A 23,444-nucleotide genomic window follows, 5' to 3' on the forward strand; every position below is an offset into this window, starting at 1 on the left:
TCCTTTCCTTGTGTGTGTTTTCTTTTTTTAAAACAGAAGGTCATAGATACAAGGAAGTATGACCTAACTCACCTAACTCACAGCCTTGTCTATTCCTCAGCTCCTCAGTTCAGGTGGAACCAGGAACCCTGGCAGACCCAAAATAATTGTGGCAGACAGGTTAGCTATCCACCAAATTCTTTCCTTTGCCCCCAAGGCCCACAGAGAGATGACATTTCCCAGCCTCCTTTTCAGCAGGGGTTGTTCATTTCAGTTCACTTCCTCAGTCGTGTCCGACTCTTTGAAACCCCATGGACTGCATGTTCATCAAACTCATGTCCATCAAGTCGGTGATGCCATCCAACCATCTCATCCTCTGTGGTCCCCTTCCCCTCCTGCCTTCAGTCTTTCCCAGCATCAGGGTCTTTTCTAATGAGTCAGCTCTTCGCATCAGTGGCCAAAGTATTGGAGCTTAAGCTCAGCATCAGTCTTTCCAATGAATCTTCAGGACTGATTTCCTTTAGGATTAACTGGTTTGATCTCCTTTCAGTCCAAGGGACTCTCAGAGTCTTCTCCAACACCACAGTTCAAAAGCATCAATTCCTTGGTGCTCAGTTTTCTTTATGATCCAACTCTCACATCCATACATGACCACTGGAAAAACTATGACTTTGACTAGATGGACCTTTGTCAGCAAAGTAATGTCTCTGCTTTTTAATAGGCTGTCTAGGTTGGTCATAGCTTTTCTTCCAAGGAGCAAGCGTCTTTTAATTTCATGGCTGCAGTCACAATCCACAGTGATTTTGGAGCCCAAGAAAATAAAATCTATCACTGTTTCCATTGTTTCCCCATCTATTTGCCATGAAGTAATGGGACCAGATGCCATGATCTTAGTTTTCCTTTCCGCTGGGGGCAGTCACATGATTAAGTTCTGCCTATAGGAACATGGAGAGAACTCAGGCCTGGCTCCGATAAACTCCCTGAGTAATCCTTCATGCTGTCTTCCCTCATCCCCAATCTGCTGGATACTGATGCTAAGCCATACCGTAGTAGCCATTTGTTAAAGAGTAGCAGCATTGTCATTTTGAGTTTCTGAATGACTGTGTGTCTTTCCCGTTGACCTTTACTGTCAATTCGACTTGAACTGACTTTAACTGAAGAAGAAACAAGTTTCTCTTTTGTTAAGGCTACTATATTTGAGGGTTTCTCTAATATAGCTGCTGGTGCTTCCTTAACTAAAGCAGAGATTGAAGCTTCACATGCAATGCTGTCATAATGCAAACCTACAGCATGCGGCGTAGGCCTAGGCAGGGAGCAGGTAGTGAGCAGACCCATAGGGAAAGCTGGGACGGTCAAGATGCACTGGCTAGAAGTGGAATAAAGGGAAGGCAGGTTGTGTGCTTACTGAGACTGGACTCCCAGGGAGAGTACGAAGGTGGTATAGAGTTAGGATTCTCCAGAGAAAGAGACCATATATGTCTCTATTGGTAGCTATATCCATGTATATGTGGAAATTTATTATAGAAATTGACTCATGCAGTTATGGAGGCTAAATTCCATAATCTGCTGTCTGCAGAACCAAGAGGTCTGATGGTCTAATTCAGCCCAAATCCAAAAACATGAAAACCAGGAGAGACAATGATGTACATCTAAGTCAAAACGCTGGAGAATCAGGCAACCAATAGTGTAAATCTTTGTCCTAGTCTTAGGTCCCAGGAAGAGAGTAGGACAAGATGGATGTCCCAGCTCGAGCAAATTTGCCCTTCCTTTGCTTTTAGTTCTATCCTGGCCCTCAGTGGATTGGATGATTCTCACTGTCATTGGTGAGGCCTGTCTTCTTTACTTAGTGTGCAGATTCACATGCTTCCAGGAATGCCCTCTAGACACACTTAGAAATAATGTTTTACCAGCTATCTGGCTAGCACAACAAGTTGACACAGAAAATTAACTATCTCAGTTGGTAAACAGAATGTTAATAATGTGTGTTGATTGCCACCAGCTGTGTTTAGCAAAGTATTAGGAAAAAAGAGATGAACTCAGACAAGAGTTGGTTGGAGTATGAACAAAAATGAAGGAAGTTAGGGAAAGTCCTAAAATTTGGAAACCTTTAAAAATTTTTTATTTATTTTTTCGCTATGCTGGGTCTTCACTGCTGGACTTGGGCTTTTTTAGTGGCGGGGAGTAGAGGATACTCTGTGGTTGTGGTGCCTGGGCTTTACATTGCAGTCGCTTCTCTTATAGCAGAGCATGGTCTCTAGGGCACTAGGCTTCAGCAGTTGCAGCACGTGGGCTCAATAGTTGTGGCCTCTGCACTTTAGAGCATGGGCTCAATAGTTGTGGCACACAGGGTTAGCTGCCACACGGCATGTAGGATCTTCCTGGACCAGAGATCAAACCCATTTCATGGATTCTTTACCACTGAGCCACCAAGGAAGCCCCTTAAAATTTGGAATCTTATAGAGTTGCATGGCTTGATTGTTTCTTGTCTTCATAGCACCAAGTACATACTTTGTATGCTGCTGCTGCTGCTGCTAAGTCGCTTCAGTCGTGTCCGACTCTGTGCGACCCCATAGACGGCAGCCCACCAGGCTCCTCCATCCATGGGGTTTTCCAGGCAAGACTACTGGAGTGGGGTGCCATGGCCCAATGCAAATTGAAAATGCAAACGGACTGCTAAAGCAAATGTGTGTACCTTTTGACTGTGCACATCTTATGCCAGTGAAGCCAGTATCCAAATTCAGTTGTAACAGAAGTTAACATCAGCAATGACCCATTCAGAATCATTCCTGAGAGGAAAGGCAGACTGAGGATGTGGCCTCCCACCTATTGTTTCAGATGACCTCAAGCTAGCTTCTATTCTAGGGGATTGAATGAGGAAGCAAAGAAACTAGTCAGACCTGAGAATTATTTTCAGAAAGACTGTTTGGATATGGTTGCTGGTGAAGCTGACTGGAAGCAAATAAGTCAGAAGTCTACTAAGATTTTTAGGAATGATATTGCTAGATAAACCATGAGGTTTATATCTTTGTTAATACTTAGAAATACCAGATTTTAAAATTTTACCAGTCCTGTGACTGACAAATTATACCTAGTTGAAGTTTAAATGTATACTTTCCTCGTGTATCAGTGAGGTTGAGAACCTTGTTTTTGGCTATTTCTCTTTTCCCTCTTACGAAAAGTATTTGTGTCTTCCTCATTTTTCTTCTATTTATCTTTTTAAAAAATATTTTTATTGAATCTTAAGAATTCTTTATACATTCTAGATACTAATCTTTTCCTAGATAATGTATTGCAAATAGCTTCTCCTACTTTTTAGCTTGACTTTTAAATATAAATAGAGTCAAATTTATTTATCACTTTTTTGGTTTAATGCATCTTGTCTCTTGTTTAAGAAATCCTTTCTTATTCCAGTGTCATAAAGATAACATCCTTCATTGTCTTTAAAGAAATTTTAAAGTCTTACATTTCACATCTAAGTTTCAAATTTCCCTGGTATTTAATTATATTCTTTGTAGCCAAAGATGGAGAAGCTCTATACAGTCAGCAAAAACAAGACCAGGAGCTGACTGTGGCTCAGATCATGAACTCCTTATTGCCAAATTCAGACTTAAATTGAAGAAAGTAGGGAAAACCACTAGACCATTCAGGTATGACCTAAATCAAATCCCTTATGATTACACAGTGGAAGTGAGAAATAGATTTAAGGACCTAGATCTGATAGCTAGAGTGCCTGATGAACTATGGACTGAGGTTTGTGCCATTGTACAGGAGACAGGGATCAAGACCATCCCCATGGAAAAGAAATGCAAAAAAGCAAAATGGCTGTCTGGGGAGGCCTTACAAATAGCTGTGAAAAGAAGAGAAGCAAAAAGCAAAGGAGAAAAGGAAAGATATAAACATCTGAATGCAGAGTTCCAAAGAATAGCAAGAAGAGATAAGAAAGCCTTCTTCAGCAATCAATGCAAAGAAATAGAGGAAAACAACAGAATGGGAAAGACTAGAGATCTCTTCAAGAAAATTAGAGATACCAAGGGAACATTTCATGCAAAGATGGGCTCGATAAAGGACAGAAATGGTATGGACCTAACAGAAGCAGAAGATATTAAGAAGAGGTGGGAAGAATACACAAAAGAACTGTACAAAAAAGATCTTCATGACCCAGATAATCACGATGGTGTGATCACTGACCTAGAGCCAGACATCCTGGAATGTGAAGTCAAATGGGCCTTGGAAAGCATCACTATGAACAAAGCTAGTGGAGGTGATGGAATTCCAGTTGAGCTATTTCAAATCCTAAAAGATGATGCTGTGAAAGTGCTGCACTCAATATGCCAGCAAATTTGGAAAACTCAGCAGTGGCCACAGGACTGGAAAAGGTCAGTTTTCATTCCAATCCCAAAGAAAGGCAATGCCAAAGAATGCTCAAACTACTGCACAATTGCACTCATCTCACACCCTAGTAAAGTAATGCTCAAAATTCTCCAAGCCAGGCTTCAGCAATATGTGAACCGTGAACTTCCTGATGTTCAAGCTGGTTTTAGAAAAGGCAGAGGAACCAGAGATCAAATTGCCAACATCCGCTGGATCATGGAAAAAGCAAGAGAGTTCCAGAAAAAGATCTATTTCTGCTTTATTGACCATGCCAAAGCCTTTGACTGTGTGGATCACAATAAACTGTGGAAAATTCTGAAAGAGATGGGAATACCAGACCACCTGATCTGCCTCTTGAGAAATCTGTATGCAGGTCAGGAAGCAACAGTTAGAACTGGACGTGAAACAACAGACTGGTTCCAAATAGGAAAAGGAGTACGTCAAGGCTGTATATTGTCACCCTGCTAATTTAACTTATATGCAGAATACATCATGAGAAATGCGGGACTGGAAGAAACACAAGCTGGAATCAAGATTGACAGGAGTAATATCAATAACCTCAGATATGCAGATGACACCACCCTTATGGCAGAAAGTGAAGAGGAACTAAAAAGCCTCTTGATGAAAGTGAAAGTGGAGAGTGAAAAAGTTGGCTTAACGCTCAACATTCAGAAAATGAAGATCATGGCATCCGGTCCCACCACTTCATGGGAAATAGATGGGGAAGCAGTGGAAACAGTGTCAGACTTTATTTTTGGGGGGCTCCAAAATCACTGCAGATGGTGACTGCAGCCATGGAATTAAAAGACGCTTACTCCATGGAAGGAAAGTTATGACCAACCTAGATAGCATATTCAAAAGCAGAGACATTACTTTGCCAACAAAGGTTTGTCTAGTCAAGGCTATGGTTTTTCCTGTGGTCATGTATGGATGTGAGAGTTGGACTGTGAAGAAAGCTGAGCACCGAAGAATTGATGCTTTTGAACTGTGGTATTGGAGAAGACTCTTGAGAGTCCCTTGGACTGCAAGGAGATCCAACCAGTGCATTCTGAAGGAGATCAGCCCTGGATTTCTTTGGAAGGAATGATGCTAAAGCTGAAACTCCAGTACTTTGGCCACCTCATGCGAAGAGTTGACTCATCGGAAAAGACTCTGATGCTGGGAGGGATTGGGGGCAGGAGGAGAAGGGGACGACAGAGGATGAGATGGCTGGATGGCATCACTGACTTGATGGACGTGAGTCTGGGTGAACTCCGGGAGTTGGTGATGGATAGGGATGCCTGGCGTGCTGTGATTCATGGGGTCGCAAAGAGTTGGACACGACTGAGCGACTGAACTGAACTGATGAATTGAGGTGAAGATCCAATTAATTGATTACCCTATGATCTTCTGACATATATCAAGTGCTTATATTATATGTGTGGGTCTCTTTGGGAGCTTTTTTTTTTTTTCCTATTGAATTGTGTCTATACCATACTCTATTAGTCACTCTAACTTTATGATAAATCAGTGTTTATACATTAAACCTTTACTACCTTGGGCTTCCCTTGTAGCTTAGTCAGTAAAGAATCTGCCTGCAGTGCAGGAGACCTGGGTTTGATCCTTGGGTTGGGAAGATCCCCTGGAGAAGGAAATCGCAACCCCACTGCAGTGTCCTTGCCTGGAAAATCTCATGGACAGAGGAGCTTGGTGGGCTGCAGTCCATGGGGCCACAAAGAGTCAGGTATGACTGAGCTACTAACACTTTTACTACCTTGTAATTCTCCAGAACTGTCTTCCTGGCTTTTCTTGACTCTTGAAATTTCCATGTATGTTTTTAAATTGGCTTATCAAGCTTAAGAAAACATCCCATTTGAATTTTGATTTTAACTATATCAATCTGTGAATCACTCGAGGAGAATAGACATCTTTATAGAACTGAATCTTGCTATCCACAAACATGCTATATATATATAAGTTTCATTTATTTTATGTTTGGTTTTTTTTTTTCACATGGAAAAGGAAATGGCAACCCACTCCAGTATTCTTGCTTGGGAAATCCCTTGGACAGAGGAGCCTGGCAGGCTCCAGTACATACATAGGAGTTGCAAGAGTCAGACCTGACTTAGTGACTAAACAACTTTTTTTTTTGCCTTTTGTTGAAGGTAGTTGTTTGCAGAAAAGCCATTTCACTCTCATGTACTGATAAAGAAAAGTACTTAAAGGGCTTATTTTAAGTTTATTAAGCTGGAAGTGATCAGGACTTTAACCCAATTGCTCCTAATCAGAAACTTTTTTCTTCAGCTTGTTCTGCCCCATTTAATTGGAAACACATACTTTGGCTATAGCATGGGTCACATCATATCTTCCAAGTCATATTGGCCAGATGCAGTTATATCCAGATATGTTACATTTTGTCCATTTCATGGGTGCACCTCTTCCATCTCCTGCCCACAGGCAGTAAATGTTCTGTTTTATAAGAGTAAACATCCCTGGGCATCAAAAGCAAGCTCATTTATAAAGGATAACCTACAGGATTGGAAACCTCATATTCTCTACCTCTTGCCTGTCAAGCACTTGTTTTAGGGAAATTCTGTAGATCATTTATTAAATAGTTATTTCTTTTCCTTTCTGTCAGACTTGAGGGGGAAAAAATAGATATACTTGCCAGGAAGAAGAATGATTCTGAAACTTGAATTTTGTAGCCGTGTTTACAAAGTTAGCTTCTGTTCACACTAATCATTGCTTATTTCCCCTTGTTGATGGGCAGTAATCCTGGAACACTAAAACCAGTGGAAACCTTTTTCCTAGCCAACTCTAGAGTTACTTGGCTGTAATGAGATTGAAAATCGAGCTGCTTATGAATAAGATACAGACAGTACACAGGCTTTTTGGAACTACTCTCTGCTCCTCATTCCAGAAAAGGGTCGGTGATGCTGATACAAAGATATAGACAAATAAAAAATTGATATGATGGACATATAAACTTGTACTAGAGAATAAAAACTGATTGTAGCCATTTCCACCTTTGGAGAGGAGAGGCATACTGTATATCAGTGGAAAATGGATCTCTTGGCAGCTTTATAAAATCTCAGGGACTGGAGGATGGGGGAATCTAAGAGTGCAGGAACTAGAAAATTGAGTAGCAGGGAGATATGGGGGAGTCTGGAGAGAGACAGGGTAATCACAGATGTAAAAGGCCTGCTGAGATAAAAGTGGGAGATTCCGCAGGTGGTGAGGTAGCTGACAGAATGTGGAAACTCTTCATCACTTCAAGCCTAAGGAAATGAGATGGATTCCATGATTCATTGGATCAAGAGCAGAGGGAACAGGTGAGCTGTTGGAGGTGAGACCGTGGGGTGAGAGCTCAGAGGGACAGTGAGAGAGGACAGACCAGTCTCCTGGAACTGGCAGAAATCACAGACAAGGGTTTAAACCAATCTGATTGAAAGTACAGGAAGACCTCAGCCTACTTAAGCAAAATTAGGTCACCTTTTAGATTTTTAAATACATCAAAACACTTCGGGAGATGATTCTGGAAGAGTGCTCTGAAGGCAGAGCTCAGCAAAGAGGCTGGCGGTTGACAGCCATGCCAACAATCCTGAGTTTGAGTTTTATAATTAAAAAAAAATTTAAAAATTGAGCTTTTTTCAGTCATTCACCACCTTTCTTTCTGTAATGTTCTTTCTTCTGAGAGGCAGCCTGATGTGGAAGAGAAAAGATAGGCTGATATATCATGAGCTACCTATGAAAACAAGCAAATTGCTTAACCTTCGAGCCTGTCTTCCGTTTGTAAGAGAGAGCACAGCTGCAGAAGGCTTTGTGCCTTCTCATGCTCCTCTCAAGAACAATAACCACCTTAATATTACTCTTCAGTCAGCTCAGCCGAGGAGAGGAAAAGACAAGTCAGAATTACGAGGCCTAACTCCTTCATCCCGGGACCATGCCTGCGGAATGAGGAGAGGGGTCGGGAGCCGCGTTAGGCATTACTGACAGCTGACAGTAGATGCACTGTGTCTCTCTGTCTTGTCAGTCTGTGTTGACAGACTAAGCAAACAGATGGATGGTAGCCAGATCATATTTAAGATGGAACTTTGACCCACACTCTGCAGCAACCAACCCATTATCTACAGTAACCAGTCAAGGAAACCAACCTACTCTATGCGAGGCAGACTTGTAGAAAGTCAGACCACTCTTTCTAACCCAGAGTCCATAAACTGCATAATACCTCCTGGAACAGTCTACCACAAATACCCAAGATTTGACTACTGACTGATAGCTCTTCAATTTTTGCCCCTATTGTCAACTTAAAACCAACCAGAGAAAGCCAAATATGCATGCCTAACCCATCACACAGGATGCTGTGCTTTTGATCAGCATACTTACAGCTTCCCCATGACAACAGCCCCCAATCAGGGCACATCTGAGGCTTTACCACTCCTCTGACTGCTTTTGTGTTTCTGTCAAAAGACAAGTGATGGTGGCTGATTCCCTTGCTATAGCCAGCTTTGACTAAATAGCCTTTGTCTATTCTCATTGGCTTGGTGTATGTTTATTTCCACTGTCTCTCTCTTCTCACTTTTTCCCCTGACTCTTCCCCTGTTATGCACTGTGTATTTGTGTCATCACAAAATTCATAAGTTGAAGACTTAACCGCCCAATATGATGGTATTAATTTTTGCAGATGGGGCCTTTGGGAAATAGAGTTAGATGAGAACAGGAATCTTATGATGGAATTAGTGCCCTTATAAGAAGAGACAGTTGAAAGATTTCTGTCTCTCCTCTCTGCTTTGTGAGTAGATAGCAAGAAGCCAGCAAGGCCATCTGCAATCCAAGAAGAGAGCTCTTACCAGGAACAGAATTGACTGGTACCTCGGTCTTGGGTTTCCAGTCTCTAGAACTGTGATAAAATAAATTTATTGTTTAAGCCACTTGCTGTGGTATATTGTTATGGCAGCTTGAGCACACTAAAACACCCTCCTTTTCCCTGTGTTTCCCCTCCAACCTAGAGCTCTGGGCTTTTCAAAACCCTCTGGTCCTACCTCACTTGAGCTGTCAAACTAGGATTATGAACTCTGTTAAGTGACAACTCAATCAAAAACCTACCCAGACAATGCAATGATATATCTATAGAGATAGGTATAATTTAAAATTAATATGATTTCCATTTGTAAAAGATGGATGATAATTTTTGCAAAATGAATATATATGTGTGGTCTTGGTCCATGGAAACTCCATGGTCTCCTTTTTCAGAACTAGCCATTTTATAGTAACTAGACACCCAGGAGACCTGCTCTTCTCTCTCGGGCATGTTTGTGTGCTGTGTTCTCTCCAGGTTGTTCTCAGAGGCCCAGCGGTGTCTGCCTGGGAAGCACATGGGCCTCCAAGTCTCAGCACCTATTGTGTAGGTGGTTCTCAGCAGTAAGGTTGCTGAAATGGGATTTGGGGAAGGGCTGTAGCAGGCAGTCTTGGGCTTGTTCTGCTGTGTGGGGTATGCTCAAACCATGGGGAGGGCATGTATTCTGCCTTGACTGTCCTAGGGCCCAGGACGGTTTTGTGGTTAGATGACAGTTTTTCTGTAAATTTAAGCCAAGCAGAAATGTCTGTCCTCATGTTTTGCTGAACGTGTGGCCTCCTCTCTACACGGTCCTCTCTTTTCATACCAGAGTCCTCTAGGGTGCCTCTCTGCAAACCCACCAGGATAGGGTTACCCTCAGACCCTGGCTTAGAGCTGTTTCAAGGGGCTCTGCTGGCACAGCTCAGCCAGACCCAAAGTCCTCCTTCCTCAGATTTTGGGAGAGCCATGTGGAGAAGGCAAACTGCCTGAAACAGCTTTTGGGGGGTCTGACCTGCCAGCTGGTCTCTGATATAACAGCAGGCTTGTTATAACTGTAAAACCCCAGCTCATGTTTGCTAGAGAAAAACCTCTGCAGAAGCAAAATTAGCTAAGGATTTGGTAATGCAGATAAAAGACTTACCTGAGCAGTTGGAAATCACTGTCTCATAGGCTTTGCTTTTGACCCAAATAGTTCTGATCACAATGGCATAGATGACACTGCGGAAAGGACCAAAGATAGTATTAAAGTGGCTGGTGGGTCCCCACTCTGAGGACCACTCCAGTTCCCCAAGTGTGAGATATGGAGGCAAGGGTCTCTCAACCATGGTCTGCCCACCTATCCTTCCTGATTACAGAGTCACAATAGATGGCACCCGCTTCTTTTTTTTAAGTCAGGAGCCTTGGACTGGGTGAAATTAAGTGATTTCTCCAAGATAATTCAGATGGTCAGAGGTACAGCTGAGACTGGAATCCAAACACAGGGTCTGGGGTCATAAAAATTTAGATTTGTAACTAGCTCTATTATTTGCTGGTTGTATGGCCTTGACAGGCTTTCCTTGACTCCATAATTCCTGCCTCAGGTGTTCACATCACTGTCATCCTCTCCCCTTGAGTATGGCCAGACCTGTGACTTTCTTATCAGTGCTTTGGGGTGAAAGTGATGGGATGTCTATGATTACATAAGTGTGTAGGATCTGTCTTGCTAGTGTCTCTAGTGCATTGCTAGCTTTGAAGAAGCAAGCTTTTGTGAGTCCTTTAGCCCCAAGAAATCAATTCTGCCAGAAGTCCAGGGAAACTTGGAGGAAAATCCTCCCTTACTTGAGCCTCTGATAACACCCCAGCCCTGGCAGACACCTAAGCAGAGGACCCAGTTAAACCATGTCCAGACTCTGACCCACAGAAGCTGAGAGATAATAAGTTATAGCAACCCGAACGCATAAAGAGATAGATTATCATGAACCTGGTGACTTAAAATAATAATATGTTACCCAGAAATAGATAACTAATACACTGAGTGAAACAGGAAGAATTGTGTCCCTCCTCCCCAAATTTATATGTTGAAATCCTACTGTCCAATATGGTGTTATAAGGATATGGGACTTTGGGGAGGTGCTTAGGTCATATGGAGGGTTGCATCTTCATGAGTGGGATTAATGCCCTTGTAAGAGGATATTCCCACAGAATTCTCGTGACATTTTTGTCGTGTGAGGCTACAAGGAGAAGTCTGCAACCTGGAAGAGAGCTCTCACCCAACCGTACTACTGCTCGTGCTCGTTGCTAATTCATGTCCTACTCCTTTGCGACCCCATGGACCGTAGCCCGCCAAGTTCCTCTGTCCATGGGCTTTCCCAGGCAAGAATACTGGAGTGGATTGTCATTTCCTCCTCCAGGGGATCTTCCCAACCGAGGGGTCAAACCCCCATCTCCTGCATTGCAGGCGGATTCTTTACCACTGAGCCACCAGGGAGGCCCCACCCAACTGAACTGGCAACCTGATTTCAGACTTCTAGCCTCCAGTACTGTGAGAAATATATTTCTGTTGTTTGCAATTCACCTGCTCTGTGGTGTTCTATCATAGCAGCCAGAACCCACTAAAAGACTGGGTCTTAGTTTAGACCATCAAATCAAGTTAGTAATGCAACCTAAAGAGTTTTTTAGGGATCAAATGTGACAACCTTTAAAGTGCTATACACAGTGTTTTAAAATTATCAGAGGCTCAATGAATGTCATTTTCTTAACCTTCCTTCTTCATTCTTCACATGATATCACACCTAATATTACATGGTGTAATCTGCACCTAGGGGCTTCCCTGGTGACCCAGTGGTAAAGAATCCGCCTGCAATAAAGGAGATGTGGGTTTGATCCCTGGGTTAGGAAGATCCCCTGGAGGAGGAAATGGCAACCCAGTCCAGTATTCTTGCCTGGGAAATCCCATGGACAGAGGAGCCTGGTGGGCTACAGTCCATGGGTTTGCAAAGAGTCAGACACGACTGAGCGGCTAAACAACAACAGCAAAATCTGCATCTAACAGGAAAAAAGGACTAATGACTCAAAAGCATTAGCGAAGTTTGTATCCTTTATCCCCTTTGATAAATATAAACGTACCCTTCTTTAATTAGTTATTTGACATTTCTAATATACTAAGAACCTTGACTAAAAACTTTGAGACAAAGCACTGCTTCATTTTAAAACTGCACTAACATCCCTCTTGAGAATCACTTGGTTAAAAAAAAAATCAGATTTCTAGTTCACAGTAGCTGACAAAGCACTAATTGCTTTTAATGATCTCTGTAATATAACTCAATTAATGACTGTGGTAAAACCCTCCTTATTGCTTTTCCCTGCTCAGAGAACCTCCTCTGAGTCTGCCAGGAAAGTTCAGGGTCTTTGAGGAGCATCCTCACCCCTCCTATACCTGCCCAGGGACTTTTCTGGAAATTGTTTGTCTACATGAAAGAAAAAATGAGAAACCAAATTGCTAGTGAGTCTATTCTTTTCCCTAAGTTGAGTATTTGTGACATCAGGAAAACTTCTTCCCAGATAAATGAAATACAAGGAAAGGTTACAGTATCATCAAGTATAATTGAGTACCGCAGTTGCAACCCCGCTGCTTAATTGAATAATAATTCAAGTATTTGTTGATTATCAACCGTATACACAGTGGAAAATTAAGAAAGGTTTAATGTGTTAGGGGTTTGGGCCTTAGTCACCCCCACCTTGTCCCAATAGGATCAGTCAGGCAAGTAGAAAGCCAGGAGCAGCTTTACTGTTAGCCAGGAAAACTAATAAGTAGGATGCCCCTTTATTTCCCAAATGCAGCCACTTCTCAGGATGTAACAGTCATATATCAGAGAGAACTGTGAATACATCTATTTCCTTCTTGCTGATTCTTTTCATCTAATTAATCAGCAAATTCTGTGAATGTCCCTTCAAAAATGTCTCCATCATCTGTACCTTCCTCTCCACTTCTGCTCTTCAGCATCACTTCAGACCCTTACAGTATCTTCTTATTTAATATCTAGAACCTTCTTTATTGTGATGAAATAAATATAATATAAAATTTACCATTTTATCCATTTTTAAGTGTACAGTTTGGCAGCATTAAGTACACTGACATTGCTGTGCAACTCTCACTATCATCCATCTCCAAAACTTTCTCATCTTTCCCAGCTGAAACTTTGTATCCATTAAGCACAGAAATATGCATGAACGCACAAATTAATGTGTCATCCTTATGCAGGGGCCATGAAAATTTTCTTTGTATCCTTCTAATTTTAATATATGTGCTGCCAGAACAAACACTCCTTATCATCTCTTGCCTGATTTATTGCCATAATCTTATAAACATCTCCACTTTGCTACCATCTGGAATGTCTATACCACTTGCCATCAGAACTGGAGCTTTGGGACAGAGAATCATTCCTTGGCTTAAAAACCCTCCAGTGCCTCCACTCTCCTACATGATGCTATCTAGTCTCTTGAGCAGGGCATCCAAAGCCTCCCACAATCTATCTCTGCCTTCTTCACCTCTGTCGTCACCATCCTGCCTCCCTCTACTCCACTGTCTCTCAATACACCTTCTTCCATGTCAGCAACAGGAGGAGCCAACTAAACTAACCCCAATTCCATGCTTAATATGTAGTTGACTTTGGGTGAACATAAGGTCCAATATCTTCCATTTCTCTGTGTCTCCTTTGCTTCCTAAAAATACATTTTTTTAGCCCATTCTCCGTGTATCATGCTGATACGAAACCTTTCTCTTCCTCGGTGACAGTTGGCTACCTCTTCCTTGGGGCCTCTGGGCTGGTATAACACTTGGTATGTTGAGTCTTGTCTATGCCTTGCATGGGTGCTCAGTCACTCTCGTCCAACTTTTTGTGACCCCATGGACTGTATCCCACCAGGTTCCTCTGTCCATAGGACTTTACAGGCAAGAATACTGGAGTAGGTTGCCATTTCCTGCTACAGGGGATCTTCGTGACCCAGAGATTGAACCCATGTCTCCTATATCCTCTGTATTTGGTAGGTGTTTCTTTACCACTGAGCCACCTGGGAAGTCCCTTGTCTATGGCAGTCATATCTTAAAGATTAAGCAGATCCAGAAATGGCCCATTCTCAGAAACAGCTGAGGAACAGCATCTCCATCCTTGAGGGTTAACTTCTTCCATGCCTTTTATTTATCTCCATTCTCTCAGCAGGCATAGCTTTATTTGAAGCTTCTTAGAAACCTGAAAACCTAAGGGGCACCAAGATTGAGTAAAGTATCCTTTTCGTGGCTGATTTATTTCTTGATTTTATGGAAGGCGATCCAAACACAGACCCATTTTCTTCCATTGCCTTCCGAAGGCAGCTCCTGGCCATGGAAGAGTGTGAGAGTGCAAACCAGAGGAAGACTTTTCAAGTGGCATTAAGTACTGAAGAGGATGCCTGAGGCTACTTCCTGAGTCTTGCTCCTAGATTGTGTATGAGTGTCAGGAAATGGAATCAAAAGTTCCCTCTGTCCTCAAGATACAGGGAGAACATTCCACTCAGACCAAAAGTGCCCCTTTCATGACTCCTACTCAGCACAGGTCAGGAACTTGATGGATGCCCATCACAGTCTTAGAGCCACAGGTTCCATTTCTGTCTCCACCTTTGCCTCATTCTGGGGCCTGAGTATGAGGTTCAGTTGTTCTCTGTAGATCTAACTAGAAGCTAAGCATGAGTGGGAGTAGAAGCGGGAGTAGGGGGAGCTGATGCTTCACTTGGCAGGCTTCACGTGGTCCTTTTCACTCTTCTCCTACTGGTGGCTTAAGGATGCTCCCAGATCAAAAATGTCTCTCTTCTCATTAATTAGTTTCACTAACACTAATGCCATGAAGATAAGATCCAGGGGATGTAAGAGTATGTAATAGAGGCTTGGCTTGAAAGGCTTCAGGAAAGCCTTTTCAGAAAAGGTGTAGTTTCAGCTAAGATCTGAAGAATAAAAAGGTTTTTTTAAATGCAAAAAATAAGGTGGTCATTCAAGCAGAGGGAATAGCACTTGCAAAGTCTCTGAGACAGGAGGGATCAGGCCCATTTGAAGAACTTAGAGAAGGCCAGTGTGGTTGAAGCATGGTGAGTAAGGCAGCTTGTGTGGCCTAAGAAAAGGATGGAGAGTGAGGCATGGACCAGGTCACACATGGCCTTGAGTACAGGGTTTGAGGTCTTGGACTTTTTGTCCTGAAACAATAGAAATCCACTGAATAGCCCTAAACAGGAAAGTGAAGCGATTGATCAACTTTTTCTTTTTTTTCAAAGATCAGATGTCCTTCAGTATGTTTAATTTGTTTCTGTACATATGTATATGCTGGTATGTGAACTGAACAATCCTGGAAGGGTGTATAACAAGATCTTAACACAGATGCTTCTGAGGAGGGAAACAGGGGAAGGAAGATTTTTATTTTTCATTTCATACCGTTGTGTTTGCTTAAAATGGGGAAATCTTTCCAAAAACTCTTCAAAGACACTGCCGCACATTTCATTGCCTAGAAGTAGATCTGAAGCATTCACATGCTAAGGGGAGGGGTTGCCATGAGCAGCTTAGAGTGGAATGGATATGGGGAACTCAAATATAAGCATCTACCATAACCTAGCAGGCTAGTAATGACGGCTTTTTCAAAAGACCTACCTCTTGCCATCTCTCAGACAATATACTTTGGCCTTGGACATCTCGTACCATGGAGTGCTGGCTAGGACCTTGGGCCCTTATATCTACCATGACCTTGTGGTCCACAGACCTGTTCTGACCTCTGCATGGGGCTTTCCCCACAGCATGACCCCCTTTCCCCAAACAAAATAAGTGGATTTTTTTTCTGCATAATATAAATCAATGCTCCATGACCAATGTGCATTTTTCCACTTATTGTTTTGCAGTTGCCAGCTATGGCTCTTTTATGCCTCCACCTTCATCTCCTACAGTAAAAATGATAGGAGAATGAGAAATCAATTAGGTAGCAAGACGATAACCATAGCTAGAGTAAATCAATTACAGTAGGGCTAAAAACCTTTCCCAGCAACAGTCAGACAAGTCAAATGAATTTTGAAGCAACAAGAGTTCTGGTGACCCAGAAAAACAATGCATTGCCTTTATTGTCAGTCACTGTGGTTTCAGGTCCTGGGAGCCTGATTTAATTAGTGATAGAACAGCTAAATTTTTATCCATGCACAGCTCTCAGGAGAGTTTGCCACTGACAATATGACTCCTTCCTTCCTCTTTCCCTTCCTCTCTGCATTTCTTCCTCTCTCTCTCTTCTTTCCTTTCACATATGTTTACGGAGTATCTGCCATATGCCAGAAACTGATCTAGGCATTAAATAACCAGAAATTTCCATACTAGATGTGTGTGTGTGTGTGTGTGTGTGTGTGTGTGTGAGTGAGAGAGAGAGAGAGAGATGGAGTGACATAATACTTCTGTCTAATTGACGAAGTTCAGCAGTCAGGTCTGCATTGTTTATTTAATCTAACATTTACAAAGTGTTCATTATGTGCTGAGTTTGGAGTCTCGAGATTGAGACGAGAGTCACATGCTCAAGAGATACAGTTGCAGAAGCAGGCAGTGACACTCCCATGAAGCCTTAATGGCAGCTTGGACAAGTTGAGGTCGGATGTGGCCTAGGATTGGCAGAGACAACTCCGTCAGTCTTTGAAATAAGACAGAAAGAATGTGAATCATTTTGCCAGAAGTGAGGCAGAGTGAGTCTGGAGGAGTGCCCAGACATAAGGAATGATGTGCACAAAGGCCCAGGGATGAGAGGAGTGTGGGGTGTTCAGACAGCTTGTTCTGGCTGGAGTAGTGGGTGCAAGGAGAGTGTGTGAGCAGCTTCCCCAGGAATAGCCTTAGAATCTAAAAAAGGCATAGATCTTGTCTTAGCAGATACTAATTGTATATAAAGCTACAGTCATTAAAACAATGTAATATCAGTAGCAGAAAAACCACTAACTTAATTATTTGTGTGGTCTTTCCTTTTCTTAATTGTGTCAATCTCTACTAACTGGAAACAAAATGAAAGCATATTCAACCACGCTGTGGAATATTATGCATGCATTCTATTTCATATTCCCAGAGATTTTTTAATGAGAAGGGGTACCTTCAGAAGGTAGTACTTTTTCATCAGGACCATGTAATTTCCTCTTCTGCTTGGACATTTTTGATTGATTTCTTTTCTACTTAAAAAATTTTTACTTTTTAAAAACTTTGTTGAATTGTGTTGATTTATAGTGTTATGTTGATTTCTGCTGTACAGAAAAGTAATTCAGTTATACATATATACTCTTTTTCGTATTATTTTCCATTACGGTTTATTACAGGATATTGAATATAGTTCCCTGTGCTATACAGCAGGACCTTGTTGTTTATCCATATGTGTAATAATTTGCATCTGCTAATCTGAAACTCTCCATTGATTTCTTTTGCTGTATAAACTTTTGAAGGATTCTCATTGTATTTTATTAAATTGTTTTTTAAGAAAGTTTGTAAAAAATTTCACTCTCTGCCTCCCACTGTGTCCCTCACTCCCAAGTCTTTTTAAAAATGTTGCCAGTTTGATATGAGAAAAATGCTATTAAGTGTATTTTCATATGAGAAAAAGGAAATCATATTGAAAATGAAGAAACAAATGAAAAACTGGGGAAATATTTACAACATATTAAAGAAGAAAAAAATTATTGTATAACGGTTTCTCTAAAGATAAAGAATAGAGAAAACAAAAACAAAATAAAGTGAAGAGATTAGAAAGCTCCTAAACACTAAGAACATTTATAATATAAATATGCATATGATAGAATTACCATTTCATACCATAGAGAAAGGTAAATTATTCAGTAAGTAATGTTGGAGTGAATGACCCAGCATTAAAAAAAAATAAATTTAACTTAGATTTTTAATTTATATTACATAAAAATCAAGTAAAATCTCAAAATTAGACATCACAATAAAATAATACAATTTTAAAGTGATATTTTTAACATGCTCCCAAAACTGAAATTATTTTCAAATAAGTAAAATAATAAATCATTTAAAAGTTAAAATATAGGTAAGTTTGTGAAATGAACTTATTTTTTCCTAAGAGAGAATAGAAATAAAAAATGTAAAGTGTGAGTGGATGTGAATACACTAAAATATAAAATGTTTATATATTACAGAAAAGCCATTTACATTTCATTCATTTTTTCATATGCATTTATATAAACTTTTGCCAAGTACTTTCCTATGATTCTTTTTTCAAACTGATTCATTTGACTTTCTAATTTTAGTTATTCATAATTTCTCTCCTCTTGATTATGTCAGTCTTATTAACTGAAAGCAAAATAAAATCATATTCAAAATGAAAAGGCCAACTAGGGACAAACTAGGGAAATATCCCAATCATATGAAAACAGGGAAAGTTTTTATATAAAAATATCTCTAAAGAGAGAGAATAAGATAAATGGAGAAAAAGAATATGAATAGCTAAGTTACTTAAAAAACAGAAATAGGTCTTCCCTGGTAGCTCAGTGGTAAAGAATCTGCCTGCCAATGCAGGAGACGTGGGTTCAGTCCCTGACCTGGGAAGATCCCACATGCTGCTGAGCAGCTAAGCCCATGTGCTGCAACTAAGGAGCCTGTGCTCTAGAGCCCGGGAGCCACAACTCCTGAGCCCACATGCAACAACTGCAGTAGGGCCCTTTGCCTAGAGGCCATGCTCCACAACAAGAGAAGCCACCGCAACGAGAAGCCCACAAACTGCAGCTAGAGTAGCTTCTGCTGTATGGCAACTAGAGAAAGCCTGCACTCAGCAACGAAGACCCAACACAGCCAAAAATAAATGAATAAATAAAAAGCAAAATAAACCAAAAATAATATTGAACATATAAAATATGTTCCCCTTCATGTATCACAGCCTTGTCATGGCAAAGGGGCTTGCATAACTCAGTGAAGTGGTATTCAATATGTTCAACCTCGTTTGTGATGAAAGAAATGCAAATTAAAACAACAACATATATATATATATTGCCAATCATTTTGGTAAGAATATACATTTATGTTTATGTGTATATATATATATCTGTATATAAATGTATCATGCATGAGGGGCAATAAAGAATGAGACATGGTTAATAAAACTAGTGAACACTTGAGTTGTTTCTTTCTTCTACTCAGTCTTGGAATTAAGACTTTAAACTTATCTGAAAGTCACTAGCAACAGAATCAAGCTCAGGGTGCCAAAGTATGGTTAAAAAAAAAAGAAAACAATAAAAAAGAGTTGCTCTTTACCTCTGAGACAACTGAAATTATAGCAACTTATCCCTCAAACTAGTTGGAAAACAAATGCCTCAGAAAACTTCGTTCATACCTGGTCCTCGTTCAAGAACAGGTGATTTGCTCTGGTGCATCCCCCCAGAGAGAAGCTCTTTCTCCCGCAGAAGGCTGACCACAGGAGGCAGAAGAGGGAAGATAATGACTGAGTAGGTAAGAAACGCTTCAGGGGAGCTAAAGTACAGAACAAGGTCACTGCATTTTCATGGTTCTGCCCTGGCTGGAAGCAAGCATCAAGGAGCAGGATTTACTGATGCCTTAGTCTGACAAGGGCTGACTGAAAAGGACTTTTGAAATCACCCCCTTTAATCATTAAGTTAGACTTTGCATTTTCCAAGGACACTACAAAAATGCACAAGCTGAACTGTAGGCAAGTTGGAAAAGAGGCAGCTTGAATGAATGGGGGAAATTTCAGACCGTGAAAGCCCTGAGTGAGAGATCTGGCCAGACAGCGTGTTGTGAGCCTGTGCTTCAGGGTTGCATCCACCCTGTGGAACAGGGGTTTGAACTGATTTCAGGAGCTGATGGGAAATCAATCAGGAGAGAAGCAGGGATATTCGCTGCTGCTGAAATCAATGTGTCAGTTGCCTGTGACGACATGATTCGCTTCCTTCCAAATGCTTTCTTACCATTGCAGCTGGCCTCTTTCTGTGCTTCTTTTAACTGACTGTTACCTAGTTTTGATCAACTGTCTAAATAACTTTAATCATCCCTTCCAGCTTCCTCCCAGATTCAGCTTGGTGAAGAGGAGAGCAGTAAGTTGAAATATAGTATAGATGTTAACTTGTGGATTCAGCAGAGATGACTGGATAATATCCAATCTCAGAAAGGCTGAGCGGCTGACCGTGGGAATCACTCTGCTCCTGTCTACCTTTGATGGAAAGCAAATCATTTCACTTCTTTTAGCTCTAGGTCTATTTGTGAAAAGTTTAGGGGCTGGACTATGTGATGGGTAACATTTTTCCAGTTTTAGCATCTTATGAGACAAAGATGAACAAAGAGCAAGAACAAGTAATTCCTATAACATCAGAAAACACTTGAAAATATCCAATCACTTAATCCAAGAAATGCATATGGAAACAATGAGATACTTTTTTAAACCTTTGTGATCAGCAAAGATTTAATAAAGAAATGATATCACCTTTCTCTGGGTGAGGGGAAGAAAAATCAGAGCTCTTGTTTGCTGTTGGCAGGAATACACATTTTTTTTATAGGGCAGGTTATGAATATGCATCAAAAGTCTTAAAATGAACATCATCTATGATCTAGCAATTCCATTAGAATGAGTTCTGAGGAAATAATCAGGGACTCATGAATAATTTTAAGTACCAAGATTTTTATCACAGCATTATTTATACTATTAATATTGAAACACAAAGGCTGATCTTCATTTGCCCAGGACAACTTACGTGGTACTTGATAGTAGACTTGGGAACACTCAAGAGGTGCAGAATCAGCAAGTTCCATGTTTGTACTTAACAAGCCAGTTATCTCCCTGCTGTTTCCAATCCCACCAATCTGTGCTGAGCCAGCCTTTCAGAGAGGATCCTGTGATGTGACTAAGGGAGACCCTGCCTTGTCCAGGAGGTTGTGATCTTCTCTACTGAAAGACCATCTTTGGTCCACCATTGGCTGCAGGGCAAAAGGAACATCCTATGGCTTGTTTCCTAAGGCCTTTCACAATGAGCCTCACCCCATCCAGAAAGAGCTTATTGCCAACTTCTCTTCCATTGGCACTGCCTGCCTGTCCTTTCCAGTCATCATATACACTCTTATCCCCAGTCACCAGGTAACCTGTTCTTACCTTCCCCTTCTCCTATCTGAAGCCTTCCCTCATTTAAAGGATGCTTCCAAGAAGTGCTCCCTGCCATTGTTTGACTTCATTGAATACACATGCTAGCATATTTGTGTGTATACTGTGTTTTCATTTTTTCCAGTTTTGTTTCAAGTTTGTCTGTCTTTTCAATTATAAGGTTTCTGAAACTGGTACTAGGTCTTATATTTAAAAAGTTGCATGATATTGGAGAGAGAACAGGATATGAAATCAGACAAACCTGGGGTTAAATACCATGTTATGTTGAATAAGTTACTTGGCTTATTTGTGCTTGAGTTTTGTCATTTATAAAATGGGGATAAGAGTAGTTATTTCATAGAGTTGTGTTGGATGGGATAATTGTTAGCCACTTTTCACAAGGCCTGCCCCATAGCACATAATCAGAAAATGTTAGTTCCATCCTCCTTATTCCACTTTGGAGGAGTTGAGCTTAGCATATGGTAGCTTTACATAAGATCTTGGCTCCTAGCCAGTTCCCCAAAGGACACTAGGAGCAATGAGTGCCTAGAAGGAAAGAGAACAGCAGTTGATGAACTGGGAAAGCCCCCGTATGTGTCTGGCCTGCTGGCCTCTTACCTGATGATTGTCAGGGGGATGAAGTACACCAGGAAGGCCACGATGGTCATGTACGGGGTCCAGTAGGAGTCGTCGGGCCACAGGGCCCAGCACTGCACTTCACCATTGGAGAGTTTCCTTTTCCCAAATATGATAAGGGTAGGAATGGAGAACAGGAAAGAGAGGCTCCAGGCAATCATGATGAGGACCTTGGCCTGCTTTTCTGCTCAAAGAAAAGAGAGGGATGCCTGGGCATCTGGAAACAGCCTCTGGGAGCACACTTGGTATCTGGTGTGGAAAAAGATCGTGGTGGGAGAGGAATTCTAGAACTCTCAGAGCCTCAGTTTCCTTATGCTTAAAATGGGGGTAATAGGACCTGCATCTAGAGCTGATGCAAGGATTAAAGGGAGAATTTAATCACAGAGGCTACAGCACTGCTTGGCCCAATCTCTCCTTCTCTTCTTCTTCCCTGATTTACCTGTTTGACTTGAGATGCTGACACATACCTACAGTACTATGGAGCTCAGTTCGTATCATGTACATTTGATAGGTTGCTGTGCAAATGCTTGTCTCTGGTGCCTTGCTCATCCTGAAAGGCAGAGATGGGGCCTTTGATCTGGTTGTTATTCTTCTCACATACCTAGCAAAATGAAGCACTGTGACAGTGTTTGAACGCTGTTTGGCAAACGTTCAATAGCCTTCTTTTGTTTGAAGGAACAAGGGAGGAGTGGTAAGGCAGAGAAAGAGCAGTGGGCTTGGTTCTGGAGAGCAGAGTTCTTTCAACCATCCCTGAAGTCTGGTAGCTCTGACCCTACACACTAGATTTGGGCTCTTTCAGATGTGATGTTTTGACCTTGGGCAAACCACTCAGTCTCAAACTGAGTTCTTGAAAGTGGAATTAAAAAAAATATACACTCTGCTCATCTAACCATGATGGGGTCAGATGGAGACAATTAATACACATCAGAGTGTTCTTTTGAAACAGTTTTTATAATGCCTTCTGTTAAGCTGGTGTTGAAGCTCTTCATCTTCATCCCCACTGTAGCTGTGCTGTCTGTGTTGACTGACCCTGGTTGGCCCCTTCATCCAGGGACAGGACACCTCCCTCCACCTCCCAACTTTCAAATTGGAAAACCAGTTCATGTCTCAGGGTGAGGGAGGGAAATGTAGAATCAGGAGGTATTGCAGAGAGGTGAGTAGTATGTGATCAGGAAGACTATAAGAAGTGAGAACAATTCTAGAAGAAACTAGGGGCTCTATTAGAATCTTGAATCCCAAATATTTGTGAAATAATATCTGGGATTCTGTTCTTGTTGAACTGTCACTCTGAAAAGAGCTATTGGAAAGATTTAGAAAACAGATATAACTGGCACAGTGAACAAACAGGAACCTTGGGGTAGAATTATAATACAGTCTTTTTAGGTCTTCCCATCATTCCGTTCTCCCTTGCTTTTCACTTTTATTCTTTCCTCAGCTATTTGTAAAGCCTCCTCAGATAACCCCTTTGCCTCTTGCATTTCTTTTTCTTTGGGATGGTTTTGCTCGCTGCCTCGTGTACAATATTATGAACCTCT

General features: G+C 41.4%; 1 protein-coding gene and 1 non-coding gene across 3 annotated transcripts in view; both read right to left on the reverse strand.

The window, feature by feature from the left end:
• The window catches only part of NPSR1 (neuropeptide S receptor 1), a 156,346-nt gene that overhangs the window by 10,399 nt on the left and 122,503 nt on the right, over positions 1-23,444 (reverse strand). For both annotated transcript variants that reach the window (XM_055590428.1, XM_055590427.1), the window contains 2 exons: positions 21,892-22,093; positions 10,308-10,384 (listed from right to left, as the gene is read on the reverse strand). In XM_055590428.1, coding sequence (XP_055446403.1) covers positions 10,308-10,384; positions 21,892-22,093 — 279 coding nt within the window. The remainder of the gene's footprint in view (positions 1-10,307; positions 10,385-21,891; positions 22,094-23,444) is intronic.
• On the reverse strand, positions 13,362-13,468 carry LOC129659776 (U6 spliceosomal RNA). Its single transcript, XR_008718245.1, has one exon. It is a non-coding gene; the product is annotated as a U6 spliceosomal RNA (small nuclear RNA).

The sequence above is a fragment of the Bubalus kerabau genome, chromosome 8, assembly GCF_029407905.1.
Source record: "Bubalus kerabau isolate K-KA32 ecotype Philippines breed swamp buffalo chromosome 8, PCC_UOA_SB_1v2, whole genome shotgun sequence".
Taxonomy (NCBI): domain Eukaryota; kingdom Metazoa; phylum Chordata; class Mammalia; order Artiodactyla; family Bovidae; genus Bubalus; species Bubalus kerabau.